Source organism: Photinus pyralis, unplaced genomic scaffold, assembly GCF_008802855.1.
Source record: "Photinus pyralis isolate 1611_PpyrPB1 unplaced genomic scaffold, Ppyr1.3 Ppyr1.4_LG4, whole genome shotgun sequence".
Lineage (NCBI taxonomy): Eukaryota > Metazoa > Arthropoda > Insecta > Coleoptera > Lampyridae > Photinus > Photinus pyralis.
The window spans coordinates 47,473,015-47,498,827 of record NW_022170511.1 but is presented as its reverse complement, the minus strand read 5'-3'; the positions used below and the strand labels follow the sequence as shown (position 1 = coordinate 47,498,827).

Genomic DNA, 25,813 nt, shown 5'->3' with positions numbered 1-25,813 from the left:
AATTACAACGTAACAACGTAAGCCTGTACAAGTAGATGAATGTGAATTAACAAATTCAGTCTTATTAAAACTACTAATATCACACGAATGCCTCATATATTGCATTAAGAGATGATACTGCTAATTATCCGATCTGTGAATTATATTATGTTCATTGAAGTCAAATCCTATAACACGTTAAAGACAAGCGAAGATTTTGCACTTACTCTAAATACACATATAATGGTGTGGATGGACAGAGTCAAGGGTTTGTGTTTAGTAGGTGTCACTTAAAAGGTGTCATACAAAAAAGATGCCCACCTTGTACTAAGATTAACCTACCAGCCTTATTAATCATGCATGGTGCTACAATTATTATTAATGGGCAGTTTTAATGAATGGATTCAAAGCAACTTCTAATAAGGACTAAGGGAATAATACATAATCTTAATACTGATCAATTAGGTATACCTCTTAATCTAAAAAAACAATTTTAAGTTTAACCAGAGTAATTGCAGTCTGTTCAAAATGATATGGTTGCTGTTTAGCATTTGGCACATACGTCCAAATGCCAAATGTCTTGTTGGCACACGTGTTGGCCAAGTTGGAAAGGTGTGGTAGTAAGAGGTTTATCAAGTGCTCACATTTATGTAGTATTCCCACACGCTACTTTAGACCTTTTTATATTGTCTACGTTAACTACCTATACCTCACATTTTAAGACAATGAACACTGGTGGATTTGTATACTTGATAGAAATACACGAAGTAAAAAATAGATATTTTACAGTATTCCATTGGAGAAGCAGTTATCCAAAATTAATTAATATAATTCACAGATGGTTCAGGAATCCAGTTGATTGATCAACGGAAATTACCACGTATCGTCTGTTTGTCATGTGGATGTGTTATCGGAACTCGCGTCCTTTGTTCTGGTTTTGAACCAAACTATTATGTATTCAATACTCCATGCTAAGCAGCAGAGCATAATCAGAAATGTTTGGGAATGGAGACATATTGGATAACTTCGTGTTGCGTCTCTTATGTAACCTGAAAGAAAGAATGTGTTCACAATCAACGCCCTCAAAGCCATTTAAAATTGTCGAACGGCTTGGCTCGAAGGGAGCATTCCAAAACGAGATTCTTTACTTTGCGGAATGCCTGGAGAGTGGCGAACTGGCTGCAATGAACAATGCGTTTGCGCGAGAAGGTACAGTGATGTTTCAAAAAGTTTTTTCGTCGTTTCTATAGTTCCCTGTTTTACAAACGTTGTTCTTACACGTTCGACACTCTTAAATGCCATTGACACCGAGCTTTTTAACCCAGGAGTAGGTGAAATGGCAGAGAATGAACGTTCTAGCGTTAAGTTCTTACCTAAAACAGGTCCAAGTGCAACAACAAACAGCCCTTTTCCAACCATATGTAACCCAAACGCCGCTGGTAATTTGTCTAACGTAGAGTACTCGGATATGGTGATCGTAAAGTTAATGAGAGCTGCACCACGCACAAATCCACAAACAAACAACCACACTAAGATCATTGTATAGTCAGTTTGTTCAGCCAATACTGCGAACAATGGAAATATAAATTAAAATCCCTATTAATTTACTCAGAATGACTCGTTCTTTGTCTTTTTTTTGAAAACTAAATAAGAAAAATAAAGACATGATAAAGCAAAAAGTACTATAGAAAACTCCTGCACTTAAAATGAATGAAACACTAAAATTATAGGCCTCTGTTAAGTACGAAAATGTTGTTAAAGCTTACAGTTCTATATTTTTGTGTTTACCTATTTTTTAGGCTCCTTCGGCTGCCAACAAAAAGTCATAAAATTATTAGAATACATGTTCAAAAAACAACATGTCTTAATATACAAAACTAAAAAAAAGTCGAAAACAAAGGCAATTTAATCGACAAGTTTGTTTAATCATTTGTTGAATGTCCAAAATGTTTCTTGGGTTTTTGCACCTCGCTCGTGTTTTGGGTATTCAACAAATTTACAATTCTTCATAGTGCACAGTCCTATCAACAAATGAAGTGCGCTTCTTAGTCTATTAAAGAAACTCCATGTGTTTAAATAATAGTGTCTCTTTCATATTTTTGAAGTAGGTATCAGATGGGATCTGGTTCATCTTAGGAATTTAAAAGCTTAATTAATTTGGCTGTCTGGTACAAAATTAATTGCGATAATGATTCAGTGCGTCAGTCTTCTTTTGATTGGTTGTTCATCATAAGTGTTTTGATGTGGGAAAAATCCGTTTTAGGTTTGTATTGCATTCCGGTAAAGGCAAGTTGAACTCTTAGTTCCATCTTCATCGCAGTTCTCAAACCACCTTGCAGAAACATTAATCGATATACTTGTTTGTTGCAATGGTTGACTGCTGATAATCTTTTCAGTGTCTTTATCTTCAAATTACGGCCAGATACAGTTTGAATTCCACGTTAAACTCTTCCACTTCTCCCTGATGGACTCTAAACTGTCCAAAAGTCAACCTGTATTTCGTTGGCCGTGAATCACAAATCATTTTCACGTGCCTACGTTAGTGAATTTCATTCCCAACTTTACTGAGTTTTAGTATGAATTGTGCCATGTGTTCTCAATTAAAAAAACCTCAACGTTGGTCCTGCTAATAAATGGATTCGTTATTTTCAGGCGCGTTTTATCTTCATAGCCCCAGAACTCTCTAAACGAAGTAGTAGTGGCCATTTTCTAATATCAAAGTTCAAGACATGAACAATGCGAGTAGATATGGACCCGGTTACATGAAACAATTGTTGCATGATCCTGTTTAAACGGTATGAATCACCGGCGTATTTCCATTGAAAATTTTGGATTTAATTAATCTTAAATTCAAAAGTACCTAAAGCAAGTGCATAGAGAGTAACTGCAATCAGGGTAAAGTAGCAGGGACGGCAGGATTTTTTTTAGGTGGGGCTTAAGAAAAGTCAGACTACCAGATTAGTACACATGATCCAAAATAAATGTGAATTATATTTCGGCCTCGTCGAAGATAATATTAGCCTGTATAGTACACCTTCTTTAGCTCCGCTGAAGGTCGACCACATGTTTTAAGGTCCACAAAAAAACGGCGTGGGAATCCGGGAGTGGGATGGACGCGGGATATGCAAGTATGCATACTAATGCGGCGGTTCGCATGCGTTATACTTGCATATCCCTCCCGCTCCAGTGCCCGTTCCCGCATTCCCGCGTCGGTTTGAGTGGACCTTTAAAGCAAGACATGGGAAGTCGTTCTTAACTTGAACTTCCAAAGGCGACTCGAACGTCACTCATTTTCGATCGCCCGTTATAATGGACAAAATTGTCGAGGAAGAAGCTCTTCTGCTACCTCTTTTAGTGGAAGAGGAACAGCAAGAGCGGGAAATAGGTATGTACATGTATTTCTTTTTAATACTTATACAGTGGTTTGGGTTTAGGAAGCAACAGATATGGGTGCATCCTATTAATGTAGAGCGACCCGTAATGGGCGAATTTCAGCTACCCCCAAAGCTATAAGAGAACATGAGAACTCAATTAGCTGTTCTGTCTTGGCGTCTTTTTTCTGAGACATGGAGCAAACTGGCGCGCAAATTGTGCAATGTGCATTCAGCGATCGCTCACCACCGCTCTAGGTCTGCACTGATCTCCACCAAAAACAGATTTCGATCGAGTTCGAGAGGACGGCAGGTCCACGGCAATGTTAGGGTTATGTTGGCCGATTTCTTTGATTTACATCCTTCATTCTTGTGGTTCGTTAGGCTCACCCGGTTTGAATCACGAAAAGACATCGTGCGGAATATGACGGCACGCCCGAACACCATTCCAAAAACTGCGTTGCAGGTGTGTTTCCAAAAGTTGCGGAAATACTAGGAGAAGTGTGTGCGTCACCAAGGAGACTACTTTTAAGGAGGTTAAGACCGCATTTACACGAGAATACAATCGCCCTCAGAGACATCTGTAACAATGCCTCTTATGGAACCGTTCACACCCCATACTTCCCGCGTACAGTATCGGCGAGTAAGTTTCGGTCTCTCGCTAGTCGCAGTCGCCCGGCGATTTTACGATTTTTGGAGAGTGATGGGCTATGGGGTCATATGGGCTGGGCGCCGACCTTGCAGTAAATAGTTACCCCTCATCACAGCCTGTGGCACAGTTGGGGAGAGGGGACCAATTTTCGGAACAACACAAACATAAACATCCAATGATTGAGCTTCTTAGTGACGGCTCTGGCCACCTCGTTGATGATGTGTTTTATTTCCAGCCGGAATCTACTCTGTTGAGGAATTCCTTAAGATTACTATACCTACCTTAATTTAATTAATAATTAGATGTAGTTATCTTCAATGTATTGATGTTTGTTGTTTTTGACTAGTGCAAGTATTATTTTGTTTTGCAAAGCACGTAATATATATTATTATTATTATGGAATTAAGAATTTGGATATCCAATTTACAGATGCATAACTGAATCACCCTCCACAGACAAAGAGAAGCGTGAGGAACGGGTGACAGCAGCTCGTACCTTGAAATGTTTTAGTCAGGGGTTAAAACCACAGCAACGTTTTACACTCTCTGCGTCTATAAAACCAGCAGGAAAGTTGTGGCTCTTGGAAAGAGACCCGCTCAGAATAATCCACGCTTGTTACCAGGGTGGGTAGATCTTCCAGGGCGAAACTCAATGGCCCGTACAGTCCAGCTATTAACAGCGGGCAAGAAATCCTGGGAACAATCTACAGAGGCCAAGTAATTACTTATTCAATGGTAACGGTAGAACCGCAGGAAGGTTGAGTTTCTTTTTGAAACAATGGTACAAGTTTACCCTTGATAAATCCATTTTATCTTGTATTTGATCGGGTTTGAGGTCTTGTTCAGAAATCAACACAAATGCAGGCGCCTAAGGAGCCAACCTGGTCGGCAAATGACAGGAGAGATCAACCCCGATACAAGAACTGCTTAAGTTTAAAGCCATATGTAAAGGACCCGCGGCTGGGACCAATTTGGGACCAATATTTTCCTTGTTTCAAAGCCGGATTGTTCCAGGTGAGCCATTTTAAACCTAAAACTTTTGAACCGCTTTGTAAAAACGAGTCGTATTTAAATTTGAGGATCAACAACGGTAATGAAACTGTTACGAAAACTTGGTTTAATGGTCTCTGTATGAGTCAGGCGATGCGCTTCGGCTTGAATTGTGCTCCCCTTGTTCTTATCAAGATCTTGAAACCAACCATTGCCTCCTTACGTCAAAGGGTTTTTTTCATTGTTATATTTAGATGATTTTTTACTCTTGGGTTCATGAAAAAGAGCAGTCTCATACCAAGTCAAAGAATGCAATACTTTTTCTCCACAACTCGAGAACGACGAGAGTTTCCCTCTCAGATGATAAGAAATTGAAATTGGTATCCTTGGTTAAACGTTTGTCTATCTGAAAGTCGTATAGAATTAGAGTTTGCTGAACTGATTGGCAAACTAATTTCTGATTGTCCCGCAGTTAAATATGGTTCTATGTCAATTTTACCAAGTTTGTCAAAGGATTTTGAGTGGTGGTAAAGTAAGATCTCTTATACAGACAACTTAATCAGATTTGATAGTTATAAAATGGAGATTACTCGGATGCTTCTAAAAAAAGGACTGCAATGGAATAAGAAGCCAATTATGGGTTGTAGTCTGACGCAAATAAAGACCTCTACATATGTTAAGTACTTAGAATTGCTCTTAAACTTAAATGTTTCGCCAATAACCTTTCTCATGGTACCACTGCGGTACCTTACATCAACCGTATGAGAAGTATTCAATACTGGACATTAAATAAGTTAACCAGAAAGATTTGGGCATGGTGCAAACGAAGGAATTTAACAATCTTCGCCTCGTACACAAGGTTTGAAGATAATATGGAGGCAGATTCTGAACCAAGAAAGTTGCTAATTGATACAGAAGAGGAATTACCAATGCAAAATTTTTAAACAATAACGGGTAAATTTGGGACCCCCAGGGATTATCTTTATGCAACAAAAAAATGCCCTATATTGGTTTCAAGGCTCAGGAATCTGCTGGGCTGTAGATGCCTACACTATCAGTGGCCATTTTATGCTTCCCATCCGTTTTGTGTAATATTAAGAGCTTTTATCTGTTACCCAGCGCCTACTGCCGCCTCCAGACCCTGATAAATAGTGTGGTCTCTCCGGACACTGTGATAATTTGCCTAGAAAGTAGTCCATGGCCCCTCAAAAAAAATTGTCTCAGATCGACCCGGAAAAAAATTTTCTTATAGAATGTGGCCTGTAGAATATATAATTTCAAACAGTTCCAAGGTTGGGCTACTAGTTCAAAAGTTACAGCCCTTTGAATTTTCTTTCGAAATTGGTTTCTTTTCTAGTCTATAACTTTTTATTGAGAAGTCTATAACTTTGGATTGAGAAGTCTGATCGAAAAAGTACGAATTGCCATGGCGAAAGGAAAAGCTTGATGTCTTCGGAACCGGAAGCTCAACCAGTGTTGGAATTTTTAATCGCCTTGTTTCTGAATTTGTAATTCAAATTTTAGTTCCGGGGTTAAGACAAGATGCTTGCATAACGGCACAAAGCGATTCTTTAGAGGTGTCTACAGCTTAAGGCTCAATGTTAATCGAGATGTGACTTTCGCCCAAGTATAACATTATTGTAGATACAAAGGGGAAAGTTATAAAGGTGTGAAAGTGCTTGGAGTAAAGGAAATAAAAGAAAAAACCAAATGGAATCTGCCTGAAGGTTAGTAAAGTACGCAAAAAAATTTTGTGAATATCAACATTGTAACATCGGATGCTACCTTTAAACCTATTGGAGGTTACTGAGAAACGTATTAGCTACTGAATAAAACAAAATTCAGCTGCTACTATCTGCTACTTGAATTTTAATGTATATTTTTTCTAATGAACTAGAAAATTTGATCTATTAAATAACTATATCATACAGAGAGTCCCTAAATATGATGTAAATACAGAAGGGGTTAATTGTTTGGCTTATTTTATGACGAAAAGTTCATATAAACAGACCCGCAAACGCTTCGTTACGTATCTACAGGGTGTTAAATAGTTCTACCCTACAATTTAGACCTTCAATTTATAAAAATATCTAAATACAAGATACTATTTTCTGTGACAACTGTCAAAACTAATACAAGTGAGATATTATCCAAATAAAGTCAGGGCCTGGGTATTTTAAAAATTATACTTTCATTTTACCAACTACCGAAAATTAATTTTTATTTTTTTTCTCGATAATGGTCGCAATAAAGAAACAATTACAAAAGACCAAAAAGTTTCTAAATAAACCATCATGTGGAATTCTTGTTTCATGATCTACGAGTTGCGCACCAAAAAAAGTTAATGGGTAGAAAATGGAACATGACTTCTGAAAAACAACACCCTGTAGATTCTCACTATGATTGACATGGCCAATGATGTAATTCCTTCAGCGTACCCTATATTTAAAATTTGAGCTAAGTATCTTAAAAACTGCAAGTGATATAAAGAAAAAACAACGAAATCTTGAAATTTTAACACCCTGTAGACCGGTAACGAAGCGTTTGCGGACCTATGTTTATATGAACTTTAAGCCATCAAATAAGCCAAATAATTAGACCTTTCCTTATTTATATCATATTTAGCAACACTCTGTATAATTAGTGAACTTTATATTTGATAAACAGTTAATATGTTTATTTGTACAGTTAGCGACTCTTGTTTCGTATATCACCTAAAATTTTTACCACATGGTACCACATTTCCCTATACACAGCCTCAAAGGTTTTCAAGTTATTCAGTTTCACGCGTTTATTTCGAGGCCTCCTAGGAAAATTATGCAATAACGATCACAATTATAGAAAATCTTAAATAAAATGAAAACATGGAAACAGGGAATGTAATAATTGATCGATGAAGAATTTTTTTCGACATTTGAAAGTGCAACAAAATAAAGCAGGTTTGATTAGAAAAAATCAACTTTTTAAGGTTTGAAGCTATTAAACTTGACCATTAATTTTAAAACACCCTGTAAAAGGGCGATTAAAATTTAAATAATTCCCATGTATCATCACGTTGATTTTGGCAGACTTTTTGATATTCAAGCCAACGGAGCCACAGGTACACCCAAGAGAAGCAGTCAATCGTCAAAAATTTTGAAAAATCTTGAATAACTTGAAAACCTTTTGATGCTGAGTATAGGGTAATGTGCTATCAAACGACGTAGATTTTAATATGGATTTCGAAAATGCAAATAATGAAAATAGAAGTCTCAATACTTTTAGGTAACGGTTTGCGTGAAACAGCTTTATATGTATTGTTTATCCATTTAGAAATTAGTTGGGTTCTGTGTTCATTTTTTCACTCTCTCAGTTACCTACCCTTAGACATATTGCATGGATTCGTTCGTGCAACATACAGGGTATTTATTGAGACGAGGCCGCAATATAATCTTAAGATTACCCCTTGTCTGGGTGATGTTTGATCTGGATCTTAGACTAAATGGTAATGACGGTATCGAATATCTTATACAAGATGTGCTAACGTAAACAAATATTAAGAACAAATTTGGCTCCAAAAATATGAGATATACCGGGTCCATATGTATTGATGGCTCAAGAACTCTTGAGAAAACGCTACTATCATTAATTATTGTAGAGTAAAGAGATACAAGATTATCAAGATCTTTTTGTTTGTGAATACACATTAGATCTAATAGGGATAGATCCCTAAATAAAAATGACAATGAACTTGACATTCACAAAAACTATTTCCGTCTTAAAGGCATACTGTATCGAATCTAACCATCAGGGAATGCATTATTATTTTGTACTGACATCCAAAAAGTTTTTTTGCACTCCTTCGTTCTATATCGCGTTTTCCCAATCAAACACGAACGTCGGGAACGTCAATTTTACAATTGACTATCTACTTTCGCGCACTAGTGCCTAAAAATTCAACGAAATTATCTATTTAGTGCGGATCATAAACTAATAAGTAGTATGATGGAAAAGTAAAAAAGAAAATATAAATACACTTTACATCATTCCCTGTAGTACACGGGCAAAAATAAGCTTAAACCAGAAGTTTTTAACAATAAATTGACATTTTAAATTTCTACTTTATCGGCATAGAGGACTTGATTTATTCAATAGAATTATAATGTCGCAAAAATCTCGCGAAAAGGATTTGAATTTATATAAATTCGATTTAACTAATCTGTGCAAAAAATAGAATACATGATACGTGCGTGAACAGTATTTGCTTGATTCGCGCGACGTGCGTCCCATTATTGAAAAACGTCGGTAGCGCTCGTGAAAGAATTTGGGCAATAATCCGAAAGTGAATTCCACTTGTTTCTCCCTGTCACGTCTAGGAATTTGAAAATTGCATTCCTTGATGCCTTGATTCGCAAAAACTTATAAATATAACAACGACAGATTTTATCATTGCGAGAGATTTAAAAAACCTCGCACAACGTTACGATGAAACTTAACGAAATTATGTACACTAATATTTAATGAAAGCAAAAATCACACTTTGAACGATAAAGCGTGAAGTAATTAGAAAGCGTGTAATTTACCTGATCGAGAAATCCCAACGAGAAATATTCCAACCATAAACAGCGTGCGTTTTCGGACATTAACTCTGTCGCAAATTGGAGGAAGGATGAGTCGGGCCAATATGTCGGTGATGGCCTGAACGGACAGGAACAAAGCGGTGTTCGTCTTGTTGTATCCTATACTGTCGAAGAAGAACGGCGTGACCATCTTAAAGTTTTGCTCCGCGACATAAAAGATCGACAAACCAAAAACGAGGTTTAAATAAATTGGATCTTTTAGCAGGTCTAAATCCATGAAGTTAACAATTTTCGACCAAAGCGTCTCCTTTTTCCTAGGTTCGAAACGTAAGGGTTCGTGCTGGTAATCCTGCATTAGTTTGAGATGGGAGTTCAGCTCGACCGCAGGATAGCTCAGGTTCCTGCGTAAACGAACCCCTTCCGTAATGTGCAATTTCGGGCCTGGTTTTTCGGTACTCTGAAAACGAGGATTAGGGTCGAAAACGTACAACCGAACGCTTACTTGTAGATGGAGCTGAAGACTTGAGCCTGTAAAATCCATACTGGACAGACTAGAGTAGTTTAATATATCGGAATATGGCTTGCTACGCGTTAGGAAACTCATGGTGGAAAAGTTCCTCGGGAAGCTGGCCTCTTTCGGTCGGTAATCGCCGAGGCATTTGGAAAAATCGGGTATTGTGTTTACGCCAATCAGTTTTTGGGTTTGTGCGCTTTCTGGCGATTCCGCCTCTTCGTCGTCTACTTCCTTTATTGTTTCCATTTCCTGCGAACAACGATTGGATTTGAGACATTCGAAACAGACTATTGGAAGTGCAAATGCGGGAAGGTCCAAATCTACCTACAATAATGTAAAAATGTGCAGAGATGGAAAGAGGTGCAACGTACGTATAGCATGCTACAACATGGAAAAATATTGTGTACCTACCCATTACTGAGTAATTACCTCATTCGAAGAAAAGTAAAAGGTGATTCTCTGCAGCGAAACAAAGAAAGAGAAAGAGTTTTACATAGTGGTTTGTGCCCCTGTAGTTTTATAAACGGTACAACACGAAGAGCTAGTTACCTTTTGGCGGTTTCCTTCTTCCAAATTTTTGCTTTCTGGTACAAAGTGCCATTCGGCAGGTTGTAATAGAGCAGATCCTATAAGTGCATGTAAGGCAACTCCCCCCAATACTAGAATTGCCCCTCTAAAACTATATGCCTCTAAAAGTAATCGCACAGCCTGTGGCATAAGTAACATTCCAAAAGCAGTTCCCGCCAACGAGAAGCCAAGAGCTTGTCCTCTGCGTTTTACAAAATAGTGATTTAAAGCTACAAAGGTGGCGGATGCGGTCAGGCCAACGCCGACACCTACAATAACATCGGTTGTAGGTAATACGCAAATTGGGATAATTAATCTTACCGTTTATAATACTGTACGTAACGAGGATATGTGCCATGCTTCGCGCCGGAAACGTAAGTACCAAACCCAAACCACACAGACAAGCTCCAACTAGTGATACTTTACGATACGAAAAGGCACGGATAAGCGGTCCTACAAGTAACCCTGAGAAATTAATAAGGGCATCCAGTGTACTCATAATTAGTGCTGCTCCAGTAGTGCCGACTCCAAGTTCCTTTAATAGATCTCCAAACAATAAACCGAAAGATGGTTCTATTGATCGCGTGCAGAACTAATCGAATAGATTAGGTTATAATTAATTCAAAATTGAAGGTTGACTTACATTAACTATTGCGACTCCTATGACAGCGATCCATCCCCAACCTCCGTCTGGAGGGACCATCTTCTTTGGTTGGATAAGCATGCTTTATGACTATTTTCTGTAAGAAAGAAACTCACGTCTAAATATAGTCTAAAATCAAATAAAACTAGTCACACGCAAACCTATTCACTCGCACGCAAACCCACCCTTTAGATAAGCCCACACTTTCCCCTTTTCCACAATACTGAATCGCGAGATCATCAATCGGTATAAAAGTCTGTGTTTCTGTACATAGCTAATTAACATTGTGGTAGTAATAATTAATTATGGTTCGTTAAGTTCGTCCATAGACGTTTTTTATGTACTTGTTTGTCCTGTCACGCAGTGTGGTAATAAAACAATTATTAGCACTTAAATCAGTTTACTTTCCTCAAATGCGGTGGAACTGCAACTAAAAAACTTTCCAACGGAAAGAAACCCCAAATTTTATCGTGCCACGGGCCATGTCATTTAAAAATGTTGTTGAGACACAAATAAACTATTTACTTTATAAACAAATATTATTATAATTGATAATGTCGCCGAAACTGATTAACGCCACAATTTGCATAGCGTTCCTAAATGATTATCATTTTGTGAACACACTTGACGTAATGAGACTGGAATGTTTACAGTTCCTGACAAGTTGTGAAACGGTACGGGCAATAAGATAATGGCGTTTCGCCAAAACTGCCGGAAAATTTCCTTACCTGCCTTTACTTACTTTACTATGTGGCAATTTAATGTGTTATTTACCGTTTTATATCATATTCAGTAAGCACGACCTGCTATCGTGGTTAATTACGTAAACCTAAATTAAGTTGAAAACGCGAAATAAACACTAACTTTATTATAAACAATTACCATATATAATAAGTACGTCACATTTATGTTTCATTTTAGTATCAATTTAAACCATTCATTGATGTTTTCAATGACAATTCTCTTAAATTATTAATAGCTTTTGTTTTGACGCATTAGTCATCGCAATAATTATCTATTACTTTTCTTTTTAAGTAATCTGCGGGGTTCCTTACTAATCAACCAGAAATCTGCACGGTTTCACGCAACCCTTATGTTGGAATGTCCCCCGAAAATGAATGAACTTGACCTTTTGGGCATAGAACTAATCCTTTTGGTGAACTTTATAGGTTGTAAAACGATATATAAGTTTCTGGAAAATTCTCGAAGGCCTTTGTGGAGAAAACCTTAGAATCTGAAAACCTTTGGAAACAAACAAAATCTTAGACACTTTGTGGTACAAGACTTTTGATCATGGGAAAACCATTTCTGGTGAGGCAGAACATTTCTATGAACACGTTTTCAATATTTTTGTACGAATAAAACTCCTAAGTAAAAAGATAAAACGCTTCTGAAAAGATTTCTAGCACTTTTAAGAAGTAAGGAATATTTTTAAGCAGATTCCTGAAATGGGTTATTAATAGTTTTACGATTCAGAACTTTTGGGAAGGTTTGGAATAAGTTGCGCGAGAAAAAAAAAAGATCCAAAAAAGTTTCCAAGGATTCACACCTAGATTCTCACAAAGCTTTTTATTAAAATTTTCCAGGTAGACATTGAGGAAAATCTCTAAGATTATCTCTAGAAGATTACGCTTTCCACGGAGATTTATAAGATGGTCCTTCCCAGGCAGAAAAAAAGGTAAATATTCTTGGAAGGTTTTGAAAATTTATGACGGTTTCGACAAACTTTTCCAAGAGGGTTTCTAAGAAGACGCTCTAGAACGTTAGCGCAAACGTAATAAAATTCTACTGTTTTTAGTAGGATTTCATGAAGATTTCCAAGTAGATTTTTGTCGAGAATGTTTTCAAAAACATAGCCGAATATCTAAAGAGTCTTCTAGGTTTTATGAGATCTTAAACGATTGTTGAGAGAAGATTCCTAATAAAATTTTATAGGACGATCTTTGAAATTATTTTTACAAAATACTTATATTACGTCATAAGGAACGTTAGCAATCAGATTACTAGATAATAATTTTTTTCATTACGCACGGGTGTAGGTAATGGGTACTATATCATGCCTCTAAATTATACGTTATGACCTCATTTTCAGGGGGGTCGTAGGAAAAATAACATTTTAACTCGAATCATTTACAGGTAGTGTTGCCGCGAGACGAGACGAGACGAGACTTTCGAAAGTCTCGTCTCGTCTCGTTACCTCGAGACGAGACCAAGTCTGAGTCTCGTCTCGTCCTGGTTCAGTCTCGTCTCGTCTCGTCTCGTCTCGTCTAGTCTCGTTTGGGCTCGCCTGGTCTCGAGACACTATCCAAATATAGTGTATGTAGGTAGAGCAATGAGCATATAGCATATAAAAGACCACGAACTACGAAGGCATGACAAGTAAATAATAGGAGTAATATAGTAGGTACGAGAGCCGGGCGCATGGAACCAGTAGTGATAAGCTAACAAGATGAAATTGTTACTGGATTCCTTGCAACTTGAATAACACAAAATGAGTTTTCTGCCAGCCTTTTTCTGGCCGGAATGTTATTAAAAATAGGCACTTCCGGTGAATTTTTTTCCGCAAATTAAACCAAAAACCAAACCACCTGAAATTGATAACCGTAGGTTGAGGGCGATGGGTTTTAAGGAAAAATTCTTTTCTACCGAGTTTTGTCCAGCCGGAAATAGCGGCAGAAGCGGATTAATTGAACTGTTTTTTTGTGAATTGCTATACTCATAACACAACAACTGGAGGCCTCAAGATGGCCTCCGTGTCCGTGGGCACAATTAAACAAGATATGTACGAAGAATCGCATACGATTTTCAGGGAATTTTTTGACAGCTCGTAATCGGAAACACGACTTCTAATCCGCAGTGATCCTTGAACTCTTAGAAATCGATTCGCAAAAGTTTATCTTTTTTTGTTCTCGATTTAGACTATTCCGCTAAAACAGTACAAATAAATACAAACAAATTCGAGACCAAACGAGAGTCTGACGAGACTCATGCTTAGTCTCGTCTCGTCGAGACGAGACGAGACGAGACTGAACCTCGGTCTCGTCTCGAAAATTCGAGACGAGACGAGACGAGACGAGACTGAGTCTCGTCTCGGCGGCATCACTATTTACAGGTACAAGGGAGGTTCTTGAGGCTGTTATTAAGTATAATTTTATAAACATTTGTATATCGGCAGTATCCATGTTATGTTTTAATTCAAAAGGAGAATTGGAAGAAATTAAAAACTAAACCTTCCCCATACGTTTGAATTTAATGCGACTAGTTTCGGCACCAACGTCATCTTCTGGCTATAAGTTTTCAATTACACAAGTATAAACCAGTTCAATTTTCCGCCTTGTTTTGAAGATTTGTACTCCATTGCTTTAAATATCTGTGTAATTGAAAACTGATTACCTATAGCGAGAAGATGACGTTTGTGTCGAAACTAGTCGCTTATTAACACATTAAAATCTGACGTATGGGGAAGGTTTAGTGTTTAATTTCTTCCAATTCTCAAAGATTTGTATGACTAAGTTCAGAGAAGTTTTGCAAACAGATCTCCCAAGACTATTTTCTTCAGTAGCTTTCCATAAGATAAGTTTACCACTTCTCAGAAGGTTTCGATGAATCCCAATGAGTTTTCAAGGTTTCCAATATGGTTTTCTGGAATCGCTCGCAATGCATCATGAATGTTTTCAAAACGCTTCTAAGCTAAAAAAAAGTAATTATTCTTAAAAAGATTTTCAAAACGGATTCTTCCAAAATTTATAAGAAAATGTCACGGACCGATTTTAAGAAAGTTCCATCAGATTTCAAAGAAGATTCCCGAGGATTTTTTTCCAAGAACCTTTCTACAGTGGCGTGACTACCACGAGAGTTGAAGGATGTTGATTTTTAGGCTGAGGGGATCAATATTTCGCATTTTCGGATTCCTCTAATTTCTTCCCTTCAAAGTTGAATGACGAAAAGAAGAACCACCGATTGTAAAATACAAATATAAATGTTTGTACAAAATGTGGTTAATAAGTTTGTAGATTTTAGAAATTGGAATTGGAATGGCGCAAAAATTTAATGAGCATATGTTGCCAAGATGACTCTTTCTAAAAACGATCCTAGAAACATTCCGATTTTTCTGTTTTCGAAGATGTTTCCAAAGGAAGTTTGAAAAACGAATCCTAGGAATATTTATAAAAAAAATTTCACGACTACGGTGCTTCAGGAACAATTTTAGTGCTAGTAGGTATCTCGACATTTAGTATAATATTGTATTAAAGTATAAAGGTGAAAAATACCATTTTCCCCTTTTTTTAAATTCTAAAGTACCTAGACCTCTATAGCAAAAAAATTGAAGTGCTTTTCCAATTTCAGAAAAGCCTCACGAACAGAATTTTATACACTCTAAGCCATAAGCCACAGTGCACCCTTCGTAATTGTGTGCCACAGCGTAATTATTACAATAGCTCCACTTCCGAAGTGGTTCCATGTGCATGTTGATATCATAAATAGAGCCATTGGAAAAGACGAAATCACCTTAAAATCGAGACTTCGATTTATCTGAAAGTAAGAGGCAATAGCTTTTGCGAATATAAACATTATATTTGTAGTTAATATCAAAAAACAAAGTAAGTAAATATTTACTCTCGGATTCTAATGTATGAAAACTTCATATGGGCATATTACGCAGTGTATATTTCCACATTAACAATCCGATCAATAATTAGGCACGTAGCTAGGAGAATTTTAAGAATGGGCATTTAGACTGGGCCAAAAAGGGCTTTGTAGCATGATGTTTTGTATAAAAAAGACCTGCTGTTGTTATATTTGTACCTTTTTTGTTTATAATTTGAAACAGAAAAAATATTACCACAGGCAGACTTTAACAGTTACTCAATAATTGCATGCGCGATTCTGCCCAAAAACTTTTCATCCCTTTGTTTTATGTTTAAGAATAAGTGTACCAAATATGGTTCCACCCGGTTCATCCCTTTGATCGGAAATTAGAGTACAGACAGACAGACCCACATCATCGAGATTTTGTTTGATTCGGATTCCTGGTGCTTCAAAACGTGTTTCCGTCAAAAAGGGGGGGGGGCATTTTTTACCCCAATGCAATACCTCCCTTATTAACGTGCGTTGCCGTTTATTCAACTAGAAAGTGGACAAGAGCGCAATACACATTATTGTGCATCAGGAAAGGACGTTTCCCCGACGAAATTAATGGATTATTATTTTGCTCAACTTTGGAACCCTGTGCGCCTTACACATTTTTGATAATAGCGGTTAATGTATACTTTAATAAAAAAAAGGGATTTTCGGACATGCGGTTGGTCACTAGACCAGTGGTTCCCAAAGTTCACTGGGCCCCGACCCATCTAACAAAAATTTCCAATCTTGGGGCCCACCTCTTAGTTTTTTTCCGTAACTTAACAGGTATTTTAATTTTTAGCAATCATTAATATCTGAATGAAATTTTAAATTTATCACATATTTTTGTGAATTTTTGCAAATTTATTTGTGAAAAGGTACCTTTTCATCTCACTTTGGCCGGGCGCATAAAAGAACGCTTGTAGAAAGACGAGGAATGTACCTACTGAGGCCGTCTAATTAACAACCTTAGGGGCTACATGATCTGGGCGCCATCCCCGAGCATGGTGATTTTTAACTTTTTTTCTTCTTTTACAGTTTTGGTCCGATTTTTTCAAATTGGCGTCGTCGGAATTTTATTTTTTCCTGGGGGCCAAATGAATCACCTTTTGCAAGGCGCGCGTCTTCGAGGGGCAGCAGACTTCTGGCACCCAAAAGTTTCTTAAAGTTCGAATTGCGGCCTCTCTTTCTCGAACTATAAAAAGTGCCCCAAAAATTGAGTATTATTTTGTGGAGGGAAGTGGGTACCGACAAAGGGAATATAGTAGACCCCGACAAGATCTCTTTGATGATGGAGTCAAAACAGGGTAATAGAATACTGATCTGCCACACAAAAATCCGCTGAAGTCCTTTCGATCTCACATGAGGACTTTGATCATTTTTGATATTTATGTCTTATACAATGGCGAATTGCCCATTCCCTCTCTGGGGCGTGACCCATAGTTTGGGACTAGACTATTATGTATAAAGAAGACCATTTTTAATAATTTAATTTGCTTCGGATTACCTAGGTCTTTAGCTCCCGATGGTTCCAAGATTCTTACTTCAACATGGCGTTCTAAATGTGTTGAAAACACTTATAGGATGCTAGTTTCCAAGTTATATGTAACGAAAAAATGAAACGCTCAGATGTTAGCGAGCGGAATATGCGAGACTGGGGAAGGGCGAGCGACTTGGAGATGCGGCCGTTCCTGAAAGTGAATTACTGGCGGTTTGTCATTGGTAGTGGTTACATGTTGAGTAATAAGCAAAGAGGTAAGTACTTATAAGCATTTTTTAACACAAGATAGCCAAATGCAGATGTAATTACGATTACTGATAATTTGTTAGCTGATGATAAACATATATGTATACGAATTTTTTAATGACCAAGTTAGGAAAAAATCCGATCTTAACGTCGGAAGTGGGTACTCATAAAGGGAAACTCGTAGGTGTTGTCGAGACGCATAGAGTGGTACTCGTCTGCGGGTGCGGTTGCATGTTTATTTTTAGATCGCTGCTTTAAGTCACCCTACATACCATTGGAATCTAGTTCCATTTTGGTAATATGTGTACGTATAATAGGGAGTAATGCAGTATTTCGCACAGTTGTGCTTCTTTCCCCTGAGTAAAGTTTCTGCCTTCGTGTTGATGACATGCAAATTTTTCTCTTGGTACGCCTTTAGTTTTACCGACTTCGTGTCTTACCGTTTGGCTGTCACCATTTATCTTTGGAGTGCTTTCACTTTCTTCTTGATGTCTGTGCTCCTTTAAAGCGCTTATGCATATGCATTTGCATATAAACAGTACAAGGTATGATAAATGATTACTCGGGATACCATGTTTTTAGGCTTTCCCTCAAAGTTTTCCTATTGCTCCCCTTACGTTCTTTCTTTTGGATTACCTTTTACGTTCTGTTTTATTTGGATATTACCTACTACCTACGTAGTACCTAAATGATATCGCATTTTTACACCATATTAGGAGTGGTATTGGCGCGCCTTACGCGATGGATGTTTCTACATTACCGGCTTGAAAAATTCTACCAACATTACATGGTGACTTATTTATACCTGGAGATTTCAAGATAGTTCCTAGAACTGCAAGTATTAACGAAACCTCTTTCTGATATACCTGATACTACGTTCTTTGTTTTTGTCGCTACCGTGTTATTGGTGATATTAGTACCGTTGCTTTGTAAATTAGTTTTCAAAGCTACCGAGACTTTGTCCGAAGCCGATATCTGCAATTTTTTATTACGTTATTTGTTTTACTCCGAAGAAATTGTTAATGCCAGCTGATTTACATTTTTAATTAATTATCATTACTGTTGAATATAAATTTAGTTATTTGTGCATCGTACAGTACTTTTTTACTGTTTTATACAGATGTAAGGACAATCGTAGTCGAAGTTGAATTATTGGTTCTTATTGTGTACGAGTAGTAATTACGGTTTAGTATCAGATTGGCCTCCGTGTCAGACGTTAGAATTGCTTATGCAATATTTTACGTGCCGCGCTATTTACTACCCCTCTTGTTGTTTGTTGTGTTGTCTGTTACAGATATGGCCAAACGCGCCCTTTTGGGCTCACAACGTTGCGACCCGAAGTGCAAAGGTAATTTTTTTTGTTTTCGTCGACTTCTTGATATAAGTGCTTTTCGATACAATCGAATTGTAATTACTACCTTTGGTTGAGATTCATTTAACGATCCGTTGTTTTCTACGGAAGCACAATTTCATATTAATACTTTCTCCGACTACGTGTTGATCCCCTTTTTACAAAAATTAGTATAATTTAGCTCTTGATATTGCAAATTATCATTTAATCAAGTATTGTATTTCTTTAGCTTATCAAGACAAGAACGAGGATCTCTTAGTCTGCCTTGTGTTCTCTTTTTTGTAAGTATTTTATATATTCTCTTTTGAAATTTACTAAAGAATAAGTGGCACCTGACACCTGGTTTTTGAGTGCGACCGCCATTTTGAATTTTTTTAAATAGCAACATAGGTCATGAGATACGTCATTAGCCAGCCAAGCGTATGGCAAGGTTTTTCTAATTTTTCTGCATTATTTTACCACAGGTATACGTTTAAGAGAGTAAGAAAGAGAAAAACTACGCTTTCTAATAACTATCACATGACGTATGTTGTAATAGTGTCAAAATTTTTTTTAGCTCAAAATAAGTGAATCTCTCAAACGCTTTTAGGGTGAGAGCTTTGGCTCCATTTTTAATAGCGACCTTGTATGTTATTGTCATAAAAAATTTGTCTCTCTGATGTAATAATACAATTTTCTTTCATTAATGTTATTTTGGAAAGATTTCGGCAAGAAGAGAAAGTGCACAGGCAGGGATTGGTCCCGGAGAAACGAAACCTTCCGTAGGTACTATGGTTATAGCCTCAAATTGGAACTAAATAAATATTTTGCAAAATAGAATTATGGAAAAGGAAAATATTTTTTCCAATACACTTCTGGTAAACCATTGTTATGATGGGTGAACAAATGGAGTAGGAAGTAAGTCACTTGTGTGTAGAAAACATGTTTGGTTAATACAACTTCCAAATCCCATAAAAAATCCTAATATACAAACATGCCTATTCTTGGCAATGAAGAGTTTTTTGGTAACTAAATATTTAATTAAGCTGACAAGTAACGCAATATGGATTAATGGTACCTACCTATATTCAATATTATCACAGATTAAATACAATCTGTGATATTATGTACCGTATTTGGAATAATACATTTTTATAGCTTAGATAATCGAAGCCATGTAAAATCAACTGCTTTTTAAAATACGCCACCTCCAATACGATTTTCCACTTTGAAACAAGAGCGACTCTTTGAAACGCGAATTTTCTTTCGAGTATTTCTATTATCTACCGTTTCGAAGACTGTTTGCGTGCTACACAGACAGTCGGTATTGATTTTCTTAAAATGAAATCTGTACCAAGTACCGGAAGCGGTGATTGGAGCAAGTAATTTTCCTTCCATATGTCATATTTGTCAGAATTAAAATGACGGACGCGCATACACCCACTTAAATTTGGTGGTAGCTTTAGCGAAAGTGAAGAACAAGCGACAATGAACTTTCGTCAGGATAAGCTCAGGAATATTGAGCCATCCCCAAGTGCACGAAATGGAGGCGCAAACAAAAATGTACCGAACTTTTTGGGTCAAGGATAATTTCGTTATTGACATCCATTTGCAGCCCTTACAATCCCCTGAATCCAAAATATTTTGTTACAAGCTACGTACTTAATGTAGGTCATGAAATTATTGATGGAACAATTAAGCGTGGAAAAACCGCCTTCTTTCCATTAGAAATATTGATGCCGAAAAAAAAGCAAAAAAAAGTGCAAAAGCGATGATAATACATACTCATGTCAAGTGGTAGCACTACAATGAAACTGTTAGGGTTGAAACACACACAGTCTTGGATGACACAATACGTTCAAATATCCTTCATCGATCCCACAGGCACCGGTGACTCGGTCACATGACGATCACGCGCATTCCACGTGACATTGCCAGCTGGAGAGCCTGGAATTTCGAACCCAAGAGCAGCTGATTTCAATTTAATAATAGAATACATCGTTAATTGCACTCAATTATTTACAACTATTAGGAAACTCGACGAAATCACGACCGTTTCGGGTGTAAAATACTCAACTCAATCAATATCCAGCTAATTTACATGAAATTTCAAAGAAAAATGTTGCACGTGAATACAATAGGTTAATCATCATTATTCGTTCTTCCGGTAAACGACAGGTGAATGAGTAATTACGACCGCAAACAAGGACAATGTCATTTACACCATTAAAGATTGTTTATTTTTTCCTAAAATATCCGAATTTTGCTTGGTTTCATTGAAGGAATTAAAATATTTCACGGAGAAACAATCCTTTTTTCATTAATTGAATTCCTTCCCTACTGGGCCATCACGCTCATCACCCGAATGGAAAGAAAAGTCGATAAGACGACACGAAAATTGGAGGAAAATCCAAGGGCGGCATGTAATTGAACACGTTTTTTAAGCTACTTCAGAAGCTCGATTCCTTACTGGGCGCATAATAAAAGAATTTCCACTGCGGACATATTTCTATGAATGGTGGAAACTAATGGAAATTTCCAAGCGCCTCATGGAAACATTGGAGATATCTCTACTTTGAATCTAAGCAAAGGTTTTATAGGTACGTGTTTGTGTAGCTAGTAGTAACATGATACGGATTAGGGGATCAAGGGATTGAAGTGATCCATACGGGCAATGAACGCAGTGTTCAAAATATAAAACAAGATTACGATATTAATAGACACACATTTGTGAGATAGGTATAATCCTGTCAGCCATTTTATTAAGCGTATTTTATTGGACTGTAAGTTGTTCTCGTATTCTGCCTGAAAAATATGGAATCGATACTTTCCGCGAAGCGCGAACGAATCTTCCTGTTGACCAATTAATCGAGGATAAGACCAAAATTCTGGTTGGGAAAGGATTGGCAACTGGGTTTCTGAAGAATCTGTACTCGTACTCAACAAAGAATGATTTCTAAAGGTGCAATTATTTCTAGTTCAACCTTGCGGATGGTGTCGATGAGGGACAACACTTTTTGTGATGGCTGCGGAGCTGGAGGCCTAGCTCACAGCCTGTGAAATCACGCAAAAATATAGTGTGCTACAGTCACAGCTGCTATCGCTATTGAAAGGTGTGCGGTGCTATGTGGGTTTTAGTTTCTTGCTCAATGGTAAAATATAGTTTGAATGATGGGGTGGCAAAAATGAGAGACAAGGGGTGTGAAGGGCAAGAAAAAGAAGACCACATTCTAGCTAGGACAGGATACTGGTTTACTCCAACAAACTGGTGCACTAGGAAACTCTGATAAAAACGTTTATTGGGCGTTTTGTTTGTTACGTAAGAGAGAGAGAGAGAGAGAGAGAGAGGAACGGGAGCGAGAAGAGAGAGGAGCGAGGGAACGAGAGAGAGACAGAGAAAAGTAATGTTCTTTCAAATATAACGTATGAAACTATAATCTGGGACTGAAATAAAAGATCTACTCAGGGTCGCTTTGCACAAATGTCTTTGGATCGTATCCTTTGCTGGAAGCTTGCAGAAAGGCACGTGATTTAGGGTATGCTGCCAAAACTATTCCAATTTTTAACCGCAGCATTGTTTGAAAATTTAAATGGTGCGCCAATGGATGCGTTTGATATTTATTCCATGTCACAATCACAATTGTCGGTGCATTTAAGATTTTGTTCGTAAGTTGCTTCCTATTCATTCACACCTGAACTTTTCATATTCTTTATAATAGGCCTTTACATTTGTGCAAGTATCATCTTTTTTTCTGTTTCTGCAACAAGCCACTGTTTGGACGGTGTGTTATCATTTTCAAGTCATTTTAATTACAAAGACGGCGATTTTGATAAGCAAACTGTGACATTCCAATGGCAATCAACGAAATACGGTTACTCAGCCCACGGAATTAGAAATGTATTCGAGTGCAATATTTTAGGTTTAATTTTAGGGTATTTAAGATGGCTACATTTTAATCTTTTATTTAATATTTAATATTGGCGTTAATAGGTCCGACCCTAGCCTTCGACTGCCTCCTTATTTAATATGCAATAATTATCCGTGCTACTTTCCAGTATGCATACATTGAACGCCTTTGGATGCACAGTACACGCAGGAAGTGTGACGTAGAAAACAAACATACTATTTGACTTATGGCCGTTTGCACTGACAAATTTAAACGGAGCTTAGCTTAAGCGTAGCTTAAAAGCTTAAAAGCGATTATTGAAACAATGGTTGCCATGGATTTTAAGCTAAAACGGCCATTAAAGATTTAGGGCAAATATAATTTCCGTGTGGCTCACCCTATCCGCGGTATCTTTCTCCTCGTCCGAAGTAAGGAGTGCGGTTGCACGTTTATTTTTAGATTGCTGCTGTAAGTCACCCTATATACCATTAGGATCTAGTTTTTACCACCACACGAGTTGTACGTAATACGATTTTATTTTATTTTCCTTATTGTTAAATTATATTGCAGGTGAAATTAAAAAAAACACTCTAAGAAACGCAATTGATACATTGATGCAATTGATGCATTGTCTCCAACTTCTTTATCGTGCTGTATAAAAATGCACCTATACTCCTTCACAGTTTTGTAAGACTCGTTCTTGGGTCGGCGATCTGTGGAAACCGCAGTAATTTGGATATTATATCTGGTGGTTAATTCCGGTCAATTTTTTATTGGCACTTAATTGAGAATTGCTTTGTTTTGGAGTCCTTTTAAGGTTTGTGCATCTTTTTCTTACAGGACTCAACGCACTTTCCATCAAGCATGCGAAAATGGTTTAACGATCTTTTAAAAAGTCAAAGCCTAAAATCTGCGAAAATTGCCTCGTTTTTGCATTCTTTTCGTGTGGTTTTTTTAAAGAACACATATTTCCATTTGTTGGAGCAGCAACTGTCTCGACAACGGCAATGTCACGTTGAAAACGCCGGTTCATATCCAGCGGGCGCGGTCAATACTTGAACATATAATTAATAATTTATTGTAATTCCTAATTAGAGTTAATTCAGTTTTGCCACAGATATACGTAATATCTGTGGTTTTGCAAAAAAAAATATTTTAGTTTGTCATCATTTTTTATCAGTTTTTTTGTAATGAAACCTGGCACAATTTTTTGTTTCAGAAAAATAAGGTCTTTCGATTACCCTACCTAATAAAAATTTTAAGTTGCTTTTTGAAAAAAAAACATCGATATCGATGCGGCGCTCCAAAAATTTGTTTCAAAAGTCCGTTACTTTCCGTTTCCGTATGCGAATCTTTCGACCCCTTACCTTGGAAAATTACCAACATACGTACGTACATACAGACGGACAAAATAGTTATTTGTGTACCAAGGCCGTAAAAGTGATCTTTTTTGGCCGAAGCTGCTGTTTGTGGCCGAGGCGGTAGCCGAGGCCGCAATTCAGATGAGGCCTAACAAATCACTTTTGGCCAAGGTGCACACAACATTTTTTAGGCGATCATTAAAAAAGAATTCAAAAATTTGCTCATAAACAAATTTTTTCTGAAAATCATAGCTATCTTAGACAATTAAAACCAAGCATTTCCCGAGGCATTTCCTGTCATATGTAATAAATTATAATTAGCATCTTTGCGTGTGTTGTGCGTATCAAAATGGGTGACAGTTCAGATACCCAAAATGAAATTTTGGAAGCTGCGAGCGTTGCGACCCTAAGTAATAGGTATGATATAAGAGCAGGCGTTTGAGAGTAAAAGTACAATCGCAACTTCCTCCGCTGCACAAGATTTTAATAATGTCAAATGCAATAGGTCCTTCGTAACTGTGGCTTCCAAGACCGTATAGTTAACATGCTGTACAATTATTAGAAACCTGATTATTGCTGGTGATTCTTCGTATAATAATGTAAGCAATAACATCTTCCTCATGTTTTGGTTCTACACTTCAAAAAGGTCTGCAAGCAGCAAAACGTCAAACTATAATTTTAAATGTGAACATTGTGATTATGCAAAATGATGTGAAACATTCCTACAAGTCCGAAAACGAAAAAAACGCACGTGGATGGCTCAATCATTGATGGGGCGAGACCAGATAGACGCTTTGTATCAAACAGATTACTGTTTCTCACACATCAGTTTCAAATAAGTACAGTTTGACAGATGTGTACAATAAAGTAAAGTTTGACAGAAGCGTACAATAAAGTGAAACTTTATGGCCGCAAAAGCGACCATAAAATCAACGCTTTTGTGATGATAGCCTAAAAATGTTATTCTTTGTTGCTTAAAATGATGTAAAACGTCGACATTTGATGAAATTTTGTCCAAAAATAGGTGAACGCAATAGCTACCCTAGCTCATGCTACGAAGCTAAAAATTAGTTCCCGATCCAAACCGGGTTTTTTATGTAGGTAAAGTGATTCGAAATTACGGAAAAATGCGTAATTAAAACAGCTGAATTTTTCCGCGAGCGATATCTCGGGGGTTGAAGGGGTGGAAAGTGATATTTTGCCATTTGTGGCAAAACTATTTTAGGCGAAAGTGTTTGAAATAAAAGTTATAGGGTATAAAAAATGAACAACTTTTGTATTTACACTTCTTTCACATAACCTTACGTTAATTAAAACAACTTGGATTGCCGCTATTAAATATTTTTCGAAATTAACCCGTATCTCTCTTTTCTTTAATGTGAAATATTTTCTTTTGATTCCTAATGCTCAACTACGTTAATTAAAACATCTTTATTACTTCTTTTTTCCCCATTTTTACCGCAATAAAAGCAATTAGAAGTAAAATCGAATTCTTTCCTGAACAAAAAAAAACAGTTTTTCCGTTTTCTCGCGGAAGATTTTAGGTTAGGTATGTGAAAAAAAGTGTAGACACAAAAATTGTTTATTTTTT

General features: G+C 37.1%; 1 protein-coding gene across 9 annotated transcripts; it reads right to left on the bottom strand.

The window, feature by feature from the left end:
* Positions 1-357: 357 nt before the first annotated feature.
* Positions 358-20,882, bottom strand: LOC116167647 (monocarboxylate transporter 9). Of its 9 annotated transcripts, none has more exons than XM_031483076.1 (9): positions 11,460-11,649; positions 11,275-11,371; positions 10,953-11,223; positions 10,614-10,900; positions 10,494-10,523; positions 10,053-10,313; positions 9,554-10,007; positions 1,353-1,544; positions 358-1,028 (listed from the first exon to the last, which is right to left on the bottom strand). In XM_031483076.1, exons 2-9 carry the CDS (start codon positions 11,353-11,355, stop codon positions 874-876), a joined length of 1,731 nt encoding a protein of 576 aa, XP_031338936.1. In that variant the 5' UTR covers positions 11,356-11,371; positions 11,460-11,649; the 3' UTR covers positions 358-873. The 9 variants fall into 9 exon arrangements, with proteins under 9 accessions (XP_031338936.1, XP_031338931.1, XP_031338934.1 ...); XM_031483078.1 differs by lacking the exon at positions 358-1,028 and adding an exon at positions 1,768-1,788 and having other exon boundaries at positions 1,408-1,544; positions 11,460-11,653; XM_031483071.1 differs by lacking the exon at positions 11,460-11,649 and adding an exon at positions 20,760-20,882 and having other exon boundaries at positions 9,554-10,313.
* Between the last annotated feature and the right edge of the window lie 4,931 nt (positions 20,883-25,813).

Coding starts and splice junctions, on each gene's coding strand:
- LOC116167647 (XM_031483071.1), bottom strand. CDS start 11,355: ATGCTTATCCAACCAAAGAAGATGGTCCCTCCAGACGGAGGTTGGGGA. Junction 10,524..10,613: donor AAGAAGGAAACCGCCAAAAG/GTAACTAGCTCT, acceptor GTTTCGCTGCAG/AGAATCACCTTTTACTTTTC. Junction 1,545..9,553: donor CGTTGGGATTTCTCGATCAG/GTAAATTACACG, acceptor CATTGTTCGCAG/TATTGGCTGAACAAACTGAC.